This window comes from Pelodiscus sinensis, chromosome 1 (genome assembly GCF_049634645.1).
Source record: "Pelodiscus sinensis isolate JC-2024 chromosome 1, ASM4963464v1, whole genome shotgun sequence".
In the NCBI taxonomy this organism is placed as follows: domain Eukaryota; kingdom Metazoa; phylum Chordata; order Testudines; family Trionychidae; genus Pelodiscus; species Pelodiscus sinensis.
The window spans coordinates 137,863,190-137,884,884 of record NC_134711.1 but is presented as its reverse complement, the minus strand read 5'-3'; the positions used below and the strand labels follow the sequence as shown (position 1 = coordinate 137,884,884).

The window sequence follows — 21,695 nt, the reverse complement described above, 5'->3', positions numbered from 1 at the left end:
TGGTTTAAGTAACTTGCCCAACATCATATAGGAAGCTTGAGGCAGAAGCAGGGGTGGGACTGAGCTCTCCTCTACAGTATTAACTTGCCTAAGCCACAAGACCATCTTGTCTCTTTTTGCAGCCCGTCCTTCCTCATAATCTTTAAATGTAGGGTTATCATATTTGAATGTTCAAAAAAGAGGACACCCCTAAGAGGGAATGTATCTGTATCAGTATCTACCAATGTGTTACATTAATATAATATAATATAATATAATATAATATAATATAATATAATATAATATAATATAATATAATATAATATAATATAATATAATATAATATAATACAGATATATTCCCTCTCGGGGTGTCCTCTTTTTGAAAGTTCAAATATGGAAACCCTATTTAAATGTCTTCTAACTTCGGGGAAAAAATGGCAGGGATCTTACGAACAGCTTCATTCACTGCACAATTGTGATTCCTTCCTTCAGCACTGGACCTTCTGTGTGCAGTGATTAAGAATATCACATAGTGTTTTCTGAGGGTTTTGTTCTCAAATGGTGCTTAGCTCTTTAGAGTTCTTTGGTCTTGCCCCCTCAATTTACCTGTCACTTTCAGAACTCCATGTACTGATTGATCTCCCGATCTGATCCTCTGACCCAGCGTTTCCCAATTTTATTTGGCCACGGAGCCCTTTTCAGCTTAAAAGAATTTCAAGGAACCCCTAGGGTTACCAGAGTAAAATGTGTTAAGAAATAAATAAATAAATAAATAAAGATCCACCAGAACTGGTCGAGCAAAAAATAAATAAATAAATAAAAAAAGCTGCAAAATAGACTGTGTCTTTAAGAGAGGACAGGGGAGTGCCACATTCTCACGGAACCCTTTCTTTTGCTTTGTGGAACCCTGGGGTTCCGCGGAGCACCAATTGGGAAACACTGCTCTGACCAATAGACAGCTTCTTCTGTTATTGTAACATGTGTAATACTGTCTTACTTATTAGAGCATTTATCAGGAAACTGCAAGTAAAACACCAGCACACACAAGCTGCACTTAATTTCTTCTTAGACTCCAGACCAGATTGGATACAGGCCATCCTCACTATAAGTCCAAGATACGTTCCAAAAAAACCTTGGACTTATAGCAAAACTTAAAACGGGGAATTTTTTTCTCCCGCGGCTGACTTTCATTTATGCAAAAAATTTTTTTTTGCATGACTTAAGAGCAGGGAATGGAAGGACTTATAATGTATCAGTTCCTATAAGCGTCAACAACTTTAGTGTGGAACGGATGTATACCAGGGTGACTTATAGCGGGAACGCCTTGTACAACAACATCATATGAAAGCAAGTCAAGAATTTAAATAAAGGATACCTTCTGATGGAGGGGCTGTCGACACTGACCATTACACATGGGCTGTGTCTAGACTGGCCAGTTTTTCCAGAAAATCAGCCGCTTTTCCGGAAAAACTTGCCAGCTGTCTATACTGGCTGCTTGAATTTCTGCAAAAGCACTGACTTCCTACTGTAAAAAATCAGTGCTTCTTGCGGAAATACTATGCTGTTCCCGTTCGGGCAAAAGTCCTTTTGCGCAAAAGGGCCAGTGTAGACAGCTGAGATTTGTTTTGCACAAAAAAGCCCCGATCGCGAAAATGGCGATCGGGTTTTGTGGAAAAGCGCGTCTAGATTGGCACAGACGCTTTTCCGCAAAAAGTGCTTTTGCGGAAAAGCGTCTGTGCCAAACTTTTCCGTTAAAAGCATTTCCGGAAAATCATGCCAGTCTAGACGTAGCCATGGTATCTGGTCCTGTAAGAGCATGCAGGGGTGGCCTCTCAAGACACCTAGACCTAGCACTTCACTAACTTATTGATAATGCTCTGATTTGGCAATTGGCCCTGGCCTGTCTTAAGTCTTATTTTCACTAGGAAAGGCAGGCTGGCTTCCCTCACCCCGCTTACCCTGATCAGCCAGTGTGCTAGAATTACAACTGCCTTGGCTACACACACACACACACACACACACACACACACACACACACACACACACACACACACACACACACACACACACACACACACACACACACACACACACACACACACACACACACACACACACACACACACACACACACACACACACACACACACACACACACACACACACACACACACACACACGCTTCCAATCCCCCTTTCTGCCTAGTGGAGACGTGTCCTGAACAGGCGTGGAGCCCCTGGAGTCCCTGTCGGGCGCCTCGCCCTTTCAGAGCGTGCTGCTCAGCTCTGCGGCAGGCTAAGCCCTGGCGGGCCCCGGGATGCTCTCTTGGCGGCCTGCTCCTTTAAGAGCCGCCGGAGCGGCGCAGGCGGGTGGGGCACGTCTCGGGCTGCGTGGCCCTTTAAGAGCCCAGTTGTGGCCTTTGAAACCTCGCTCCTGGGGGGACACTGGGCTACACGCGAGCCCGGCTGGGCTGTTCCCTGGCTCCTCAGGCCGGCGATGCCTCCCCTGCGCCGGGCCGCGGCGAGGAGCGCGGTGCCTGTCTCTTTAAGCGCGCGCCCCGCCCCCTGCTGCTCGGTGCGCGGTGCGGGCTGCGCTGCAGGGGCCGCCGGGGCGCCAGGTAGCGAGGGGGGCGGGCGGGTTGCAGGTGCCCGAGCGCGGGGGGAGAGGAAGAGCCGGGGGGGGGGGCGCGAGGCCCCCCCTCTGTCCTGGCCCGTGGCAGCCCCAGCGCTTCCCTCCGGCCGCTCCGCTCGCGCCAGGCTGCGGGCGCTGCCGGGGAAGGGCCTTGGCCATGCCGCCCCTGCCCTCCGCTCGGCCGCCGGGGCTGCGCCCGCTCGGGTGGCCCCCGCAGCTTGCTCACGGGGCAGGTGGGTGCTGAGCGAGCACCGCCCCAGAGCCCTGCGGTCACGTGAGCTTTGTGTTTGTCTCCCCCAGACGGGGTGAGGGTCCTGCGGGTGCAGCGCCCCTACCCCCACCATGGCCATGAGGGAGCTGGTGGAGCCAGAGTGTGGGGGCTCCAACCCCCTGATGAAGCTGGCTGGCCACTTCACCCAGGACAAGGCCCTGCGGCAGGAGGGTCTGCAGGGTTCCTCGGCCTGGCCGCCTGCAGGTCTTGGGGCAGAGACAGTGAGTACCAGGGCATGGGGTGGAGGGTCCTTCTGCCAGCTCCTGTGAGGCGGGGTCCTGGATCAGTGAGGGTCAGGGATGCACTGGGGGGGAGGAGGAGTGAGGGTCTGAGTACAGGGGAGGCTATCAGAGCAGGTGGGAGTGGGGAGGCAGGGAGTCTGGTTGCCCTATCCCTGTTGTGGAGGCTGCTTGTGGAATCACTAGTTAAAGTAGTAGTGGTGGTGGTGGTGAGGGGATGTATGTCCAGTCACAGCAGAGGTCTGCCCAGAAAGGGGAGATATGGTGGCTGCCTCACCCATAGAGTGGGTCTGCCTAGGTGGGATTTTGGTCCTGCTATGTGTGGGGGGTGTCATATCATTCCCATCATAATGGGTGACTGATGCTGTAGGCAAGGTCCCACCGCTGGGGTGATTGTTTGCCTACTTTTCCCACAGGTCTCCAAACCTTTGGGAGTGGCCTCTGAAGATGAGGTAAGAATAACTGTATTGCTCTCCATATCACCTTTCTTACTGCCACATTTTCTTGATTCCTCTTCACTCTTTCCATCTCTCATTCTCTGGTTTTTGTCCTCCCTTCTCTTTCTCCTGTTTTCTGTCCCAGAGTCTCTGCTGGGTATTCCCCCTCACCCACTCTTTCTCTCTCCCTGACAGCTGGCTGCAGAATTCCTACAAGAACAGAATGCCCCCCTACTCTCCCGTGCCCCACACACCTTTAAAATGGATGATCTGCTGGCTGAGATGCAGGAGATTGAGCAGTCAAGCTTCCGCCAAGCCCCGCAACGAGGTGAGGTGGTGGAGATAGAGTTTGGGGCTTCTGCAACCCCTACCTACACCTCCCCGTGAGGTGGTATGTCTGGAGGGGGACTGAATTTAAAAAGCCTGCTTAGCTAGAGCAAGGGGTGTCTGTAGATTAAGAGACAAGAATTTAATCCTTGTGGGGGTGTGGCACTTGGGGCTTGTCACTGAACTCTCCCCCATCTCTTGCTGTCCCTAGCTCCAGGTGTGGCAGCCCTGGCTCTGTCTGAGAACTGGGCCCAGGAATTTCTGGCGACAGGAGATACCACAGCTGATGTCTCTGCAGATTACAATGAAGCTGATTGGTCACAAGAGTTCATTGCAGAGGTGACAGGTGAAGGCTCCTCTTGTGTAGATTGGGTGGTGTGTTGCCTGGTAGTATGTCCTACTCTGTTCTCCCATGTAGGAGTTGTCTGTTATGTGAGAGAGACACTCCAGACAGTGCTCAGGGCACTTTGCACAAGCAGCACGTGCCTCAGTGGGTCACACTGGTACAGTATGCGGGGTGAAATTACTCTGATCTAGAGTCCGTGTTTAAGGCCCGAGGGGACTACCAGATCAGTTAGTCTGAGGTCCTGCACATCACAAGCCACCAGCATCCACGCTAGGGATGTAATAGTGTAGTCGCTTAACTGATAAGCAAAAGCTAATAGGTTAATGCTATAGACCAGTGGTGTGCAACCTTTTTTGATCTGTCACCCCTGTACTGCGGAGGCCACCAACTGCTGGGCCCACCCCCTGGCCGGCCAGATCTAAGCACCACGACCCCCCTGGAAAGACATCTGCGACCCACAGGTTGTGCACCACTGCTATAGACTACATGCATTTCTGCCCCCCCCCCCCCCCTTGCCAGCACATTTTTTAGCAGGTTGGACAGCATCCCAGTTCAGTCCTGGCTTGCACTGGGTCCTGGACCTACTCCTGCTGTGCCTCTGCATTTAAAGTGTATTAGGAGCAGGCAGCCTGTCTCAGTTCTGGCTCGTGCTGAGTCCAGGAGCTCAGACCCCTCCCCCACTGGACAGGGGCTGCCCAGGGACTCTAGAGTAGCTGACTAACTGATAAGAATTCATGAGGTTAATCGACTAATCAAGTAACTGATATTTAACATCCGTAACAATGCCCTTTGACTGAAATAAGAGTGTCCTGAGAGATTTGCACCAGCTTGTTGCACCAGGTGGGGAAGAGTTGCCCAAGGCTATACAGCATATAGGTGGTGTGATATGGACTGTAGTCTGCTCCAGATCCCTCCACTTCAACCAACTGAATCCCTACATTAAACTGTTGGGCAGCAGTTAAATAGCTGCTATGCCCCACCCCCGAGGGGGCTGCTTTTCACTGATCCGTGCAACCATCCATATTTATTTCTTTCATATACCTGTTGGAGACAGGCATCTAATTAACATTTATGATGATCTTTGACAGGCTCTGATGAAGAGCTAGAAATTTGCATCAGGAAAATGAATTCTTCATTGCAAACAGCAACCCAGTTTGCTGTTGTCCAAGATTTCCTTTAAAAAAGAAAATTGGTAGTTTGCCTAAAATGAAATCTACCTGCATAGGCTAGTTGAATCGAAAGCTTGTTATATTTCAAAGTAAACAAGCAGAACTAAAGAAACAAATGGCAAAAAGCATCTGTTAATGTTACAATCTGGACTGCAAATCAACTGTAAATTGGAGGCGCTTAAAATTTAAGCTTATCTGAACAGTGTTCTGTTTTTATTTTGTCCCTTACTCTTCTCCCACCACTCAATCTCCTGTACAGACCCTCTGTCGGTATCTCCTGCCAAGTGGGCAGAAGAATACTTGGAGCAGTCAGAGGAGAAACTGTGGCTGGGGGAAACAGAAGATCAGTCACTGGCAGATAAGTGGTGAGTTTCTCTTCATCTATCCTGCACCCACTTCTAATGCCCAGGGACAGTGAGGTGTGAGAGATGACAAAAATCCATTCTGAATTCAGAGCTTCTGAGTCTCAGCCAAGTTCTCAGATCCTTGGTTGAAAAGGAAAGAAGCAGAGACTCCTCCACCCAAAATTGGTGGCTTCCACAACTACATAAATAGGGAGATCTTGGTATCCTAGGCTACGTCTAGACTACATGCCTCTGTCGCCAGAGGCATGTAGATTAGGCTACCAGGCATAGGAAAATGAAGCGGCGATTTAAATAATCGCCGCTTCATTTAAATTTACATGGCTGCCACGCTGAGCCGATCAGCTGTTTGTCGGCTCAGCGCGGTAGCCTGGATGCATGGGTGTCAACATCAAAGGCATCTGTCGACCACCCAGGTAAACCTCATTCCAGGAGGCATACCTGGGTGGTCGACAAATGCCTTTGACGTAAACACCCGTGCATCCAGGCTACCACGCTGAGCCGACAAACAGCTGATCGGCTCAGCGTGGCAGCCATGTAAATTTAAATGAAGCGGCGATTATTTAAATCGCCACTTCATTTTCCTATGCCTGGTAGCCTAATCTACATGCCTCTGTCGCCAGAGGCATGTAGAGGCACGTAGTCTAGACATAGCCCTAGAGTTTAAGGCCAGAAAGAACATTATCATGTAGTCTGACCTCTTGCATAACACGAGAATGGAAGGTTAGATTTACAAAGGAACCTAACACCCAAATTTAGGTGCCCATGTTTCAGTGTTGGGCTCCACTGTGACCTACACTCCTGCTAGACTCCGTGGGCGCCTAAATTCAGTGTTTAAGTTTTTCAGGGTAAAGGTGCCCTAGGTTCCTAAGTTTCTGTCTTTGGGCATGTGCATAGCTACCTCATAGGTGCCCAAACGCCAACTAAGTCCCAAAGCAATTAACAAACTTAGCTGGGTGAATATGTATCTTCCCCAAGTCCTGACAGGTTGCCTACTGCATCAGGTTCCATTCAAAAATCTGTCTGGAAACAGTGGTGGTGGCATTTATCCACAGTGGAACAGCAAGAGAGTCTGTTGGAGCCCCACATCAGAATATCCCCAAGAAGTGGGAGGACCCTCTTCTCTCACACTCAAGTGGAGAGAGAGGGTTTGAACAGGGAATTGAATCTGGTCTTCCACATCCCAGGGGAGTGTTCTGATCACTGCAACAAAGAGGAAAAAGCTGGGTACCGTTACATTCTCCTCCTCCTCCTCCTCCTCCTCCTCTGGCTGTTTATGCGCAGTTAGGCAGACAGGCATCTAACTCAGGGGTTTCACGGTTGAGAGAGGGGGGCCCAAAGGGTGACATGCTGCGGAGGTGATTCCACATCTCCCCTGCACTGTGCCTTCTTCTAGAGGCAACAGTGTGAAGTGAGAGAGGGGCAGGCTGTCTAGAGCTGATATGCATGGGGAGCCAGCTTTCAAGCATCCCACGGAGCAGCCCCTGTCAAAGCTTAGACCCTCTGCAGTGAACAGGGGCTTCTGCTGTGGACCAGCCTCTGTCCACAGGAAGCTCAGAGGGCCCCTCCCCCTTGCCACCCTGCGCTGTATCAGAGGCAGCAGTACGGGGCAGCGGGCACCCAGTCTGCATGGGGAGCTGACTTTTAAACTGGATCCCCTTGCTGGCCAGGAGCATGCTGGCTGCCGGCCTTGCTCATGTGGATTATTGAATAGTTGTGTAACTGAAAGCCAGCCTGTGCAGCTCCTTTCTGGGGCCTTTCCCTTTCTCCCTCTGCATGGGATCTCTTCTCCCCCCACCACCACCCATGGCTCCTGCCAGGGGTCTGGGTCTTTCTTCCTGCTCCTTCCCTCCTGCTCAGGACCCAGTAAGCTGCAGGGAGCAGAAGGCTTCCCTGAGGCCAAAGGGGAGCTGCAGAGACTAGGCTTTCTCTCTGCCTGCAGTCTGGCAGCGGGGAGCTCTCTGCTGGCTGAGAGGGGCACAGGGGGGATGGGGCAGGGACAAGCCCTGCAGTAGTTGTGGGCATATAAGAGTACAGCCATGTATTTCATGTGTGTCTAAGGACATTCCCAGTCGTAGGTTCTTCTGCCTGGGGACTGTGTAATGTGGCCTTATGCAGAGAGACGGGCAGACTGTGAATAAACATGAAGCCCACAGCTGCTAAGTTTCAGATCAGACTTTGTGGGGCCACTGGATGATCAAGATACAAAGGATCACTCAAGGACAATAAGGTGGCTGTGGAGAAGCTAATCAAATTCTTTGCATCAGTTTTCATGGCTGCAAATGTGAAAGATTCCCAAACCTGTGCTCTTCTTTTTAGGTGACAAATCTGAGGAACTGTCCCAGATTGAGGTGTCATTAGAGGGGGTTTTGGAACAAATTGATAAACTAAACAGCAATAAGTTACCAGGACCAGATGGCTTTCACCTAAGAGTTCTGAAGGAACTCAAATGTGACAGTGCAGAACTACAAACTGTAGTCTATAAACTAGTATTTACATCAGATTCTGTACCAAATGACTGGAAGATAGCTAATGTGATGCCGTTTTTTTTTAAAAGGGTTCCAGAGGTGATCCCAGCAATTAGTCTAGTAAGTCCTGACTCTAGTACTAGACAAAATGGTTGAAACTACAGTAAAGAACAAAATTGTCAGGCAAATAGATGAACATAATTTGAAGGGGGAAGAGTCAACATAGTGGTGAGGCAGGGTTTCCTATTACCAAAAATCTACTAGAGTTCTTTGAGGGGGGGGGGGGGTCAACAAGCATGCAGACAAGGAGGATCCAGTGGATATAGTGTACATAGATTTAGGGATGTAAGCAAGTAGTTGAGTAGCCGACTACTCGATAACCCTAAACTTATCAGGTAGTCAAGTCAACTATTCACTAAGGTGGGAGTGGGGGGGACAAGAGCCAGTGCTGGGGAGAGCCAGCTTAAGCCAGTCTTCCCCTCGCCCCTCCCAGCACCATCTCTGTGGTGCCACTTGCACTGCCCCCTGTGCTGCTGCTGCTATCAGAGGCAGAAGTGGGGGAGTAGGAGAGGCTGCTCTGAGTCAGCCTCTGCCTGCAGTGGTCCCAGGCTCACCATGGGCAGAGGCTGCTCCGGCAGCAGCTCCTGTTTGTGGCAGCTGGGGCTGGCTGCTGCTGACTGAGCAAGTCTGGCTCAGTCCTGGCTCGTGCCAGTCTGGGACTGCTGCAGTACTGCATTGTAAATGTAGTAGGAGCCCAAGTGGCTCTTACTACATTACATTTAAAGTGCAGAACTGCAGTGGGGGTAGCTCCTGAACCGTAAGCTGGGAAAGAGCGCTTTCCCTTATCAACTAATCGTGTTGTCAATATAATTTATATCGCGTACATGATTAGTACATTATCTACCTCTTAACATCCTTACTTTACAAGTCTTTGGTAGTGAGGGACTTTGTCAAAGGCTTTCTGAAAATCTAAGTAAGTTGTCCTGGGATAATAGGGAAGGTCGTGTCATGGTTTGACTGGCTAAAAGATAGAAAACAGAGTAGGAATAAATGGTCAGTTCTCAGAATGGAGAGATGTAAATAGGGGTGTCCCCTAGGAATCCAAACTGGGACTAATCCTATTCAACACTTTCATAAATGCTGTGGGAAAAGGGGTAAACTGTGAGGTGGCAAAAGTTGCAGATGATACAAAACTGTGAGGTGGCAAAAGTTGCAGATGATACAAAACTGCTCGAGTTAAGTCCCATTAGACTGGGAAGAACTACAAAAGGATCTCTCAGAACTAGATGACTGAATTTCACCTGCCATTTTGTTGACCGATGTTGATAAATGCAAAATAATGCACAATAAATAAATATGGAGGTATACCCTTCTCATAGAGCTGGAAGAGACCATGAGAGGTCATTGAGTCCAGTCCTTTGCCCTCATGGCAGGACCAAGTACCATCCCTGACAGATTTGCCTCAGATCCCTAAATGGCCCCCTCAAGGATTGAGCTCACAACCCTGGGTTTAGCAGGCCAATGCTCAAACTACTGAGCTATCTGGCCCCCCTCAAATGGAAAATATCATCCCAACTATATCTATAAAAATAGTGTGTTCTAAATACCTGTTAGCTCTCAAAAGAGAGATCTTAGAGTCATTGTGGATAGTTCTCAGAAAACATCCACTCAACATGCAGCGGCAGTCAAAAGAGCAAACAGAATGGTGGGAATCATTAAGAAAGGAATATGTGTAATCTGAGGAAAATATCATATTGCCTCTATAAAAATGTGAGAACCATAGATTTGGAATACTGTGTGCAGATGTGGTCATCCTATCAAAGATACATTAGAATTGGAAAAAATTCAGAAAAGGGCCAAAAAAAAGAGAGAGTAACAGCTTCGATATGAGGTGATATTAATAAGACTGGGACTTGTCATCTTGGAAAAGAGACCACTTCAAGTGAGAGATAATTGGGTCCATAAAATCATGAGTGTTGGAGAGAAAGTAGATGAAGTGCAATTTACTCATAACACAATAACTAGGGATCATTCAATGAAATTAAGAGACAATAGATTTAAAACAAAATCATTTCTTCACACAGTCAGTTTGTGGAACTCCTTGCCAGAGGAAGTTGTGAAGGTCTAGATTATAACTAGTTTAAACAAATAAGTAGATACATTCATGGAAGGTAGGTCCATCAATATTGGCGATTAGCCAGGATGGGTAGGAATGGAGTCCCCAGCCTTTGAACGCCAGAAGCTGGGAATGGGCGACAGGAGGGATCACATTATTACCTGCTCCATTCATTCCCTTTGGATTTTCAGTGTTCCATCTAAGATTCTCCATCCGTGAGCAGAGTGCGCTTTGCTTGTGCACTAATAGTGATGTCATGTGCGCTTGTTTGGATGTGTGCCACTGTGGCACCCACTGGTTACTAACCAAAAAAAAAAGTGTGTATCATTTAAATTGTTATGGAAGAAATAATACTAAAACAAGGAATAATTAACAAGGTTCATGACCCTGCACCCACCCAGCTTGGCACCCAGTCTCACTCCCACCGTCCCTGCATCCATGGTCTCCACAATTCCTGCACCCCTATCCTGTGCACCCATTACCACTAACCCTGTATTGTGTCCCCTTTACCCCTAACTTCTGCACAGTGCTCCCTTCATCCCAACACCCACCCTGCACTTCCAGCATGTCCTGACACGCTGCCCCCTGCCCACTACCTTCCACCTCCTTTGCCCAGCAGCACCATTGCTCAGTTGCCCCTCACCCTCTGGCTGTGGTGCCCTGAGCATGGGCCCAGTTTGCTCTGCCCTAAAGCCGGCCCTGCAACAGAGCAGCCCTGCTGGGTGGTGGCTGCCGGAACTGGGGCTGCAGTGAGGCTTCTTCACTAAGGACATAAATTATTCCAACACCACTGTGCCTTTCTTGTTGTATTGCAATGAGACAGGATTGTAAAAACACACTGAAATGAATTGTGAAATTACACCAAAGGGCAATTTAACAATTTTTGTGTGGAAGCAATTAAAACTGAGACTGGATATCCCCTAAAGCAGAACTTGCATCTGGTCAATATTGCACAACTTTTTTTTAACACAATTTTTTTATAGGAACCCAAACACTATCTCCAGAGTGAGTTCTAAATGTGTTTCCTTTCTTTTATCTGTATACGTAAAGAGACAGTACTGACTCATTTTGTGAACAGGATGAGGAATTTGAGCAGAGAAGGATCAGAATTTAAATTGCACCATTTTGAGGTTTGCCCATCATAAACAGTAAGCAGGAACTATAGTGTGTTGGACTAAAAATAATTGCACTGGAGAAAAAACGGTTAGATGGCATGTGAGACATATGAATACGAACATCACCTGGCTCAGTCTTGCAGAGAGTTTTAACTAGTTAGACTAGGGAGGTAATATAGCTGTTATGCTAATATACAGTATAACTATTAAAGTTGCCCTTCTATTGTTTTCTTTGTCTGGAAGCATGAGCATTGGATTCTAATTGTGAAGATGCTGATCATGCTGCTTGCTTACTTCAAGTTCTGATTTTCATTAGGTTTGTGAAAGGAATTTTTGGTTTTCAAGTTGAGCAGGTCTCATGTTATTGTGAGATTCAAAAGTTTAATACCCCTAATCAGCAAACTACTTAAGCACATGCTTAACTTCATGCATAAGCAGTGCTGTTGACATCATATGTGAGTAAAATTAAGCCCAGATCTATTTTTCAGGATCAGTGGCAAAACACTGGTAGCTGAAACATGTCTTCAAAAACGTAGTAAAGCAACTAACAATCCTCAAGTGGTCCTTAGAAGCCCTTCACATATATTGAAAGTTTTATATTTATAAGATTTTAAAATGAACTCTCAAAACTTTTCTCAGAGCACTTTTCTTCTCTCCGAACTCCTCAACTAAGCAGTTTTTTTCCCAGTGTAACACGCACATTAAGTTTCAGTAGGGAAAATGTAATGATCATAATACAGTTTCTTAAAACCTGACTTTTATGTTGTCAGTTGCAATAAAATGTAAGTTCCAAATCAAGAAACTAGCTCTAAAAATGTGAGGAAAATGTACAGCAGAATCAATATTATTAAGAGTGAAACGGACTATACCAAAGGCAATCAAATCTCTCAGGATACAAGGAAAAATATTGTACAATTTTAATAAAGTACCCTCATTTTATCACTTGGTAAAATGGTAGAATATTAATGTCACTGGAATAGCATTGCTTTCACCCAAGGAACACTTTACCACTTGAGCTATTATAAGAATCTGATTAGATTTGCATCAGTTGAACAATATATCTGATTAATTCATATGCTACCTCATTATTTTTATACATGCTTTCCACGTTGTAAACCACTTGTATGCTGATTTCCCCCCTCTGGTATCATTATTTAGACACTTACCAATTGTTCTTAGTCTTCAGGCTGCTCCATTTTAGAACACAAAGCTCTATTTTCCTGCCTTTTTAATATACTATTACAAAAGGAAACTTGAAAACATTTCTATTCTGCCAAGGATGCCTCTGTGCTGTCTGCTTCCCAGTTCTCCCATGAAAAGTGGAGCTGCCGGCACAGCCACCACTTGCCACGTGGTCTGCAGCGCCTGCTCTGGGGAAGGGCTGAAGCTAGGGCCAGGGCCACTTGGTGGGTGCCCTGCTGCTCCTGCGTGGCTCTGCTGAAGATGTGGGCAGGCCTCAAATTCTTGGTGCACACACCATAGAGGGAACTTTGTTGGCTGCTGTCAGCAGACAGGGTTCTGGGCTCGATGGACCTTTGGTCTGACCCAGTGTGGCCGTTCTTATCTCTCTCTGGTTGATAGGTACGAAGAATATCAACCTGAGGATGATCTTAAGAAGACTGCCAGTGATTTCCTTTCTAAAGTGGATGACCCCAAACTCAACAACTCTGAGGTGAGAAATGCCATGAAGCCTCACCAAGGTGTGTGGGGGCGACCTCCTGCCATTCTGCATCTCCCTCCTTTCTCCTTTGAGTTCCAAGGGGTGAGCCCTACATCCCCCAAGCTCATGTCTTCCACCACACAACCCTGGTGAAACTGGCATATTTTATTCCCTTTCCCTTCTGGGTCTGTTGATTCTGAGAGCCCAGATCTGGTTAGCTTATAGGGCGGGGTATGTGTGAATGGGCAGCTGAGTAGGGGTTATTGGTGAAGGTCTCTTCCCACATTTCATTTCTTTGCCACAGTTCCTAAAGTTTGTTCGCCAGATCGGAGACGGGAGGGTGTCGATCGAGGCTAATCAGGTGACCCTGACCCCCAGAGACCAGGATCAGGCAGAGCAGTGGGCATCTGAGTTTATACAGCAGCAGGTAGGACCTGAGCCCTAGCTGCTCACAGATGTGCAAACTTCCTTGCAGTGCTGCCCAGCCTGTGGGAGGGAGAGGACAACAGGAGGGTGAACTTTCTCTCAGCTGTGCCCTGTTAATACACAGCCATGGGTGGCATGGGGCTCCAGGAGCATGAGCTTCTCCAAAGCTGTGCCTAGCCAGGTGCAGGGATGGCCTCTGGCAATGTGAACCTTTTCATGGTGATGTCTTGGCAGGTGGGAGAATCCAGAATGTGTCTGCTTCATTGCAGTATCTTGCAGAGAGTGAGGGGGTCTTACAGCACCTCCTGCTGGCGGGAGATATGCATAGCATTGCTTTTAATTCTTGCAATTTCAAGGTGCTCCCTTTTATTTCCTTCTCTCTAGGGAGCATCTGATGCATGGGTGGATCAGTTTACCCGAACTGGGAACGTGCCAGCTCTGGATACAGAATTTGAGCAGGCCAAGACTGCTGTTGAGGTAAAACCAGAGAGGAGAGGTTGGGATGTGAAGGGTGCTATAGGGCCCCAGAACTGGCTGAGCCCCCTTTTCGTGCCATGTAGGGGAGAAATGAACAGGGAGGCTCAGAGCCCTAAAGGAGAAATCTCCAAGGAATGTGCAGGGGGAGATCAACGGGGTGCTAGCCTTTAACCCCCTCCTCTTCCTCTCTTCAGTCAGATGTGGATTTCTGGGATAGGCTGCAGGCAGAGTGGGAGGAGATGGCCAAGCGGGATGCAGAGGCTCACCCCTGGCTCTCCGATTATGAGGACCTCAGTACCTCCTCTTATGACAAGGTAATGGGATGGCAGCAAATGTGAGTCCTAGTGCTGTGCTGGGCCACTCTGAGAGCTCTCAAAATCCCTTCTCCCAGGCTGGGAACTGAGAGGCCTGCTGGAAGGTCTCTGTGCTGCTGGGATATCCTCTTAGCCTCACAGCCCTGGCGGTGCTCAGGATAGCCAGCCTGTCCGGGCAGCGGTGGGGCTCTGCTGAGAGTCTCTGTCAAGACTTCTGACCAGAGGTCAGACTGACAAGAACCACAGTGTATTTTTTTCGAAGCCCCACCCACTGCTGAAAATGCAAACCAGCAGTTAATTGTGGTGCCCTCCCAACCAGGCCATTGCTTTCTGTGTCCCCTGTCTTGATGGAGACCAATGTTCCCTCTTTTTTTTCCATCCATGTATGGAATATATTTGATGCGCACTAAGGTCTGTGCGGCTGTTCACCAATAGTAGCAATAGATGCTACTGGCTGTGGGCACGCTGCTAATCAGCTGGGCAGCATTTGAAGCTCTCTTCTGGGTGGTTCCCCTCGCACTGAGCTTACAGGGAACACTGATGGAGACTCCCTAATTTTGGTAAATGTTCACACACAACCCTGTGCAACTGATGCATCTCTTTGCAGGCTGCAGGGGTGGGCGGGGCACCAGAATTTGCGGATCTGCCACACCCGAATGAGGGGGTAGCAGCTGCTGTGCCCTAGACCGCTGTGACTTGGCCACTCCACCCCTGTGCTCTCTAGAAGAAGTGCCAGGTGCTGAGGAACCAACTCTGTCAGCCCTGGCAGGAGCTGGCGATTGGAGCAGAGAGGGGTGGGTAGAGATGGCTTGGGGCTTGCAGAAGTGTTGATATGGCACGTGGGCACACACCAGCCATTTCTGAACCCTGCCCAGAGTGGTAACCCTTGGCTTGCTGTCTCTGGTAGGGTTACCACTTTGAGGAGGACAATCCCATGAGGGATCATCCACAGGCATTTGAAGAGGGGCTGAAGTGCCTGGAGAAAGGCGACCTCCCCAATGCTGTCCTGCTCTTTGAGGCTGCTGTGCAGCAGAACCCTGACCACATGGAGGTGAGCGAAGCAAGAAAAGCAGGTCTGCTCCAGGTATCCTGCCACTCGCAGCCGGGCCCAGCTCCCTAAGCAAGGTCAGGCGGGGTCGGTCTAGGAGGGGGGTGACCCCGTTGTCACTGTTTCAAAGCAACTGATCTTGTATCCTCCCCTCCGTGTCCCACTCCAGGTGGGCTCTGCCTGATCTCAGGTTTCTAGCCTTCACCTGCTCTTTTCTAACTGCACTGTTCCCTACTAGACACTGATCTCCCTGCAAGGCAGTCTGCTTCCTGGCCAGTGCCTCTGCATTGCTGCCTCCCCAAGCACAGCAGTGTTTCACCTGTGATCACATAGCGCTTCCAAAGCAAAATGCACCTGTTCCAGGGCAAAAGAGTTAGAGAAAACACAATAACATTTCTTATCTGCTTGCTAAGCACATTGCCCACCTTCCACCAGGGGAGTCTGGTAGAGTTAGGCCATTTCACAAGGCTTGGCCTCACTTGGCATGAAGGCCCTGCTCATTTGTTGAGTCCAGATGGAGGCCACGAATCTTGTTAAACTTTGCCTTTTATGCCAGAAGCCTCTGATTTGTCACTCAGTCTCTGGCAGGCACAGCTTGTACTGGTGCGTGACAACCTCCCTCGGGGGCAGTGCTTCTCGGGGGATGTTCACGTTCTCCAGGGCAGTCACCCCAGCTCCTCAGGAGCTAAATGGGCTGGGAGAGGGGGAGGGGAGAGGACTAGCCTGCCCCTGTGGGGCAGAACTTGATCTTAATGAGGACTTCCATGAACATAATACAAGGCCCCCGCCCAGAGATACGGCCTGGGTTGCACTGTCCCCTATTCCAGTGCTGGGGAGCTATGCTGCAGAGGGTGGTGTGGCTGACCCCAGTTGTCTGGTGTATAACTCTGGCTATGTACTTTTACGGGAATCCCAGGGGCTCACTGAGAAGGTGCTTAGACTGTGTGCACCTGGCCTGATCTATGGTGCAGATCACCCGACCCGGAGCAGGTTAGAATTTGGGGATGTAATCTCTAGGGTAGCTGTGTGCCTCACTGTGTGAGCCGCTGAAGTCCTTTCCATGGTGGCATTGGACTCATGAGGCTGGTTATGCTTCGTGTTGTCAACAGCCACACGCATGCTGATTTTTTTTTTTTTTTTTTTTTTTAAAGCAAGCTGGGGACTTGATAGCTGTGGGGGTCGATCGTAGGTGTCTGGTTCAGCACAGCGGGCCTCATGCCTGATTTGGACTAGAGTTTGGGTAATTGGAGAGCTTACCCTGGCAGATCATCCTCTTCTGTGGCTTGAGGGCAGGGCAGAGTGAAGGATGAGCTCTGACAATCTGCTTGTCGTCAGTGGAACTGGAAGACCTGAGGATAATGAGCACGCCACTCCACCAGTGTGTGATTGGACTATGGGCTCTTGGCCTTGCCAGTGGCCATGTGGCCTCTGAGGCACCTGCCTCCTTGGCTTTCTCCTCGTGAGTTGCCAAGGCTTAGACTTGGGAGGGCCAGTGACAGAGTGAGAGGCAATGTTGCTGGGATAGCAGCGTGGAAGTCTGGGGCCCATTCTGCATGGCATGCTACAGCTGTGCAGGGGGCAAGGAGAGATGCTTTGCCTTCATCCTAGCATCTGCAAAGCCCTGGCAGGAGGCAGATCTGAGCCCTGCTGTGAGGATGAAACTGAGATGCGGGTGAAACTCTGCTACCCTGGCGACAGGGCAGTGCTCTGCAGAGACACCTGTTCAGTCAGCTCTGCTAGAGTCTCCCTGCTGGGGGGAGACTTGCCCTGGAGGGATGTGGATACTTGGTCATCTCCTGTGCTGCCTTGAGAGAGCCATTAACAAGTGGCCGGGTCAATTGCTGGTGGAGATTAATATTTCCTGCTCAAGGGAACTTTTGTATGGCTCATGCTTGCCACTTCAGACCTGCAGTCCAGCCAGCTGTCAGCAAGGAACAAACTTTCCGTTTCTGGGTGAGACAGTGGTGCATGCTGTGGGTGGAGGGTGACACAGCTCATAATAGATAGTTGATTTAAACCTCTTTAAGCCTAGTCAGTCGGGGCAGCAAGGAGGTTATGCTGGCTACGTGAATAGGTGGTCTGGTGATGAATGAAGGTCAAATCCATGTCAATGCTACTACATTTAGATCCATCTGCTGTCTGAGTACTGTTGATCGTGTCATGAGTCTCCTGTGGACCACGGCAGGTTGCTCATAACTGAGTCTTATCTCTTAGCATTCCTACTCCAAAATCCTGTCCAGTGGGCTGTGCTATCTATCTGAAGTCCTCAGTGGCCTGCAACATGTTTCTTTCTTCCTCACCCTGTAGCATAGTCCTGGCTGTGATGCATGGAGGTGCTAAAGCTAGAGCACCCGGATTTAGCAGAGAGGAGACCGCTGGTAGCATGGGGTATTTGTGTGTTGGGGGGGGGGGGGGAATGGATGAACTCGCTGCCCCTCCTTGTGTCCATGAGCCCAAACCTGATTTCCAGGATGCATCGCAGAGCCCATCTGTTTTCCTGGGGAGTGTGGGAGAAGTGGTGGCTCCTGAGGGGGTGGTTAACACAAGCTCTGTGGTGTGGGTTGAGGCTGCTGACTTGAGTACATCTATTTTTAATCCCCAGAAAAGGGGCTGAGGGTACAAAATGGTCTCTCATTCGTACTCTTGCTCTAAAGTAGTATAAATAAACTTGTCTCTGTTTCTGTGTCAGGCCTGGCAGTACCTGGGAACCACCCAAGCAGAGAATGAACAAGAGCTGTCTGCAATCAGTGCCCTCCGGCGGTGAGTAACTCCTAAAGAGGGGATCTAAAGCAGGACTCCTGGGTTCTGCTCATGGCTCCCCAAGGGACGGCTTGCTGGCCACTCGTGAAATGCCTCATGTTGGTTGCTCTGCTTAAAGGCTGAACAAAGCTCCAGTGCTTTTTTACCTGCATCAAAAGCAAACTTGTAAGGATGGGTTCCCTGTGGCCTGTTGGCTGCTGTGGAGAGCTGTTTTCTGACCCAGGCCAGGGCTCCTGCCCCCTCATGGGTCCTTCATCAACTTGCCTGGATACTGGAGTTTGCTGTTCGTTGTCACGAGCTCTTAAAGAGCCATTAAAGCTGCATATCCTTGTCTCCCACAATGTGCATGCCATTTGCTCTCCCCTCTCCCCTGCAGGTGCCTGGAGCTGCAGCCAGGGAACCTGACTGCACTCATGGCTTTGGCTGTCAGCTTCACCAACGAGTCTCTACAGAAGCAGGCATGTGAGACCCTGCGGGACTGGCTGCGCCACAAGCCGGCCTACGCCCACCTGGTGGGGAAGGAGCTGGAAGGGAGCCACTTGGGGCCCTCCAAGCGCATCCTGGGCTCCTTACTGTCTGAGTGAGTCTGGGGATGGGACGGGACACGGGAGGTGCAGAATACCCCAGTTCAGCTTGTGGTCTTGTAGCTGGATGCACTAGAGTGAGGATGACCCCAGAGAGGGCTGGGGGGAGACTTGCACCCATCAGCAGGTGAGTTCCCTTGTTCTCTCCCTCCCCAGCTCCCTCTTCATGGAAGTGAAGGACCTGTTCCTGGCAGCCGTGCGCAGTGACCCCTCGGCCGTGGATCCTGACGTGCAGTGCGGCCTGGGTGTCCTCTTTAACCTGAGCGGCGAGTATGAGAAGGCCGTGGACTGCTTCAGCTCTGCGCTGAGTGTGCGCCCCAACGTAAGGGACAGAGTGCAGTTCGGGGCAGGGGTTGGGCTAACTTAGGATTGTGTGTAGGGGGAGGTGGGGCTGGGATCTGCCCTGGGGGGTTGTAGGCTGAGCCTAGGAAGTGGGTTGGGCTGAAGGGACTGGGGAAGAGTCAGGGAGAGTGGATGGAAGCTTATGGGACGTGAGGAGGGCTATGAAGCACAGGCCCATTGGGATGTAAGATGCCTGATGCCTCCATCACTTGCTTCCTGCCACACCCCCTTCCAGGATCACCTGCTGTGGAACAAGCTGGGTGCCACGCTGGCCAATGGGAATCGCAGCGAGGAGGCTGTGGCTGCCTATCGCCGGGCACTGGAGCTGCAGCCAGGCTACATCCGCTCCCGCTACAACCTGGGCATCAGCTGCATCAATCTGGGGGCGCATCGGTGAGTGGGAACGAGGGGGAAGCAAGGTCTGCTATGAGCAGAGCATCAGTGGGAGCCTGTCAGTGTGTTGTGGGGAGGAGAGGAAGGGAGCGAGTGGCTGTTGGTGGAGGTTTGCCACTTGGGTGCAGGATACTCTGCTTAACCCTGGCAAAGAGGGAGCAGAGCGTGTCTGCCTGCCCCAGGTGCAGCGTGCCAGCCGATGTGACCCCCACCCTCTTGGCTCCCAATATCAAAGGGAGGGAGCATCTCAGAAGCACGGGAAGGCTTTTGTTGCCTTCCAACATGTGCCTGGAGGTGGGGCTGTCGAGCCACGTCCGTCACAGCTTGGACCCTGGCCTGTGATGCAGTGTGTGAGGAGCAGGGGTAGGAGGAATGGCGGGAGGAAATGTGGGAAGGTGATTATTGAGCTGTTCAGAGAGGGGATCTAGTGGGTCCTTCCTTCCCCCCTCCTAGCTGTCCGCTGCCTATTGGTGACTGTTTCTGTCTCCCTCCCTGGTCATGCTGGCAGCGAGGCAGTGGAGCACTTCCTGGAGGCCCTGCACATGCAGCAGAAGAGCCGGGGCCCACGGGGCCAGCAGGGCGCCATGTCTGACAACATCTGGAGCACCCTGCGCATGGCCCTCTCCATGCTGGGCCAGAGTGATCTGTATCAGGCAGCCGATACGCGGGACCTTCCCACCCTGCTCCAGGCCTTTGGCCTCCAGCAGTGACTCCTGGATGGGCTCCCTTGCGAGTGCGGGGAGGGCCCAGATCAGCAGTCGTGTTCCACACGCCCCTTTTGAAAAACAAACGTGTACGGGGGTTGCTGCACGTCTCCTCTTCAGATCTGCCCTTCGGTTGCGGTTGCTGGGGGCAGACCCCTGGCTGCTTATTCTGTAGGCGCTCCCGTGGCACAGTGTGACTTCTCTCACCCACCTCTGGCGGCCTGCGCATCTGTGAGCAGCACATATGGCACCTCCCCCCCCGCCACTGGATGCTGACTCTGCGCAGCAACATGAGCTGCTGGCATGGGGGAGCAAGTCCTGCGGGATGGAAGGGAAGGGGAAATAGAAACGCACCAGGGCCACTCCTTACAAGATAAAACCACAAGCTTGCACTTGTGACTCTGCCCCTTAGCAGCACCTGTTGCTTACGGGCCGCCCTGCCAGCACAGTGCTGTACAGCTGAGACTGCCTGCATAAGTGGGTGTGGATGTGAGATTGCGTTCAAGTGCTGCGTTGCCCAGCCAACCTGCTTGTGGGAGCCGAGTGCCTGGGCTGCTAACCCTAGGTCTCTTCCGGCTCAGCATGCAGGCCCACACCGCCATGGGTGGCTGGATCACTTTGAGGCCTATAGATATTTTTCTCACCTCTTCCAGGTGCTAGTAACTTTGCAGTGCAGTGTCCTGGTGCGGTATGTCTCTCACTGGGCCCCAACTCTGGGAGGTGGGAGGAGGCTCTGAGACAGCAGTGAGGAGAGGAGTCCCTGAGGCTGAGTTTGGAGGCTCACCCTGGAACTAGGATGAAGCTGGCTAAATATAAAGCACCTTGGCTTGAAGGCAACAACTTTTACTTGATCATCCATCATTGTAGAATAAATTGGGGATTATTTTCTGTGCAGATAAGTCCCCCTAGCCTGTAACTGAATCTTGTGAATTATAAATACCTGTATATGATTTGAGGGAAAAAATTTTAATTGTAAAATATTTTGTATAATTGACGGGGGGAAGAATAAACACATCAAACTGTTGTAGTGTCTGGCTGTGTGTGTGTTGGAGGGATGTATGAGCCATCGGGTACGGAGGCCCTCGTAGAATTTGAGAGGATTCTACCCCTGCTCTGGGGTGGTTCAGCTCCCACAAAAAGGATGTTTATGGGAGAGGAGAGGTGTAACTTTCGAGTGTTGCTATAGATCTGTCTGTGAGTCTCTTTCCCCCTCCACCCTCCCCAACTCTGCATGTTCATGGAACTGTAAGGCCATCTAGCTCCCCACCACATGGAGTTCTGATGGCAGATAAAGGCTACAATAGTCAGTGGCAGTTTCAGCTGGGTTCTCCCACAGAGTCGGGGTGGTAGCCTGGCATCCCCCTGGAGTACTTAGCTTGGGGCATGTGGCTGGGTGGGTGGGTGGGGGAGTTGGCTGGCTGAGCCCTGTTGGGGTGGCTTTGCTGGAGCTCTCCAGAGCAGTTGTCTTGCTGTTTACACTCTCTTGAGGAACTGCCCCATTCACACCTCTCAGAGCTAGTGATTC

General features: G+C 50.4%; 1 protein-coding gene across 2 annotated transcripts; it reads left to right on the top strand.

Annotated features, from left to right (window-relative positions):
• The first annotated feature begins 2,401 nt into the window (after positions 1–2,401).
• PEX5 (peroxisomal biogenesis factor 5) lies at positions 2,402–21,194 on the top strand. 2 transcript variants are annotated; one of them, XM_075903518.1, is made up of 16 exons: positions 2,402–2,598; positions 2,913–3,104; positions 3,539–3,574; positions 3,755–3,887; positions 4,098–4,232; positions 5,661–5,766; positions 13,044–13,134; positions 13,427–13,549; positions 13,933–14,025; positions 14,220–14,339; positions 15,247–15,390; positions 18,077–18,147; positions 18,524–18,727; positions 18,888–19,053; positions 19,309–19,466; positions 19,975–21,194. In XM_075903518.1, exons 2-16 carry the CDS (start codon positions 2,955–2,957, stop codon positions 20,174–20,176), a joined length of 1,932 nt encoding a protein of 643 aa, XP_075759633.1. In that variant the 5' UTR covers positions 2,402–2,598; positions 2,913–2,954; the 3' UTR covers positions 20,177–21,194. The 2 variants fall into 2 exon arrangements, with proteins under 2 accessions (XP_075759633.1, XP_075759638.1); XM_075903523.1 differs by lacking the exon at positions 13,427–13,549 and having other exon boundaries at positions 2,403–2,598.
• Positions 21,195–21,695: the final 501 nt, after the last annotated feature.

What these genes read in the sequence shown, in the direction of transcription:
- PEX5 (XM_075903518.1), top strand. Translation starts at nt 2,955, where the DNA reads ATGGCCATGAGGGAGCTGGTGGAGCCAGAGTGTGGGGGCTCCAACCCC. An exon ending in CAGTCACTGGCAGATAAGTG is followed by an intron (nt 5,767 to 13,043) that starts GTGAGTTTCTCT and finishes TCTGGTTGATAG; the next exon opens with GTACGAAGAATATCAACCTG. An exon ending in AGGCCAAGACTGCTGTTGAG is followed by an intron (nt 14,026 to 14,219) that starts GTAAAACCAGAG and finishes TCCTCTCTTCAG; the next exon opens with TCAGATGTGGATTTCTGGGA.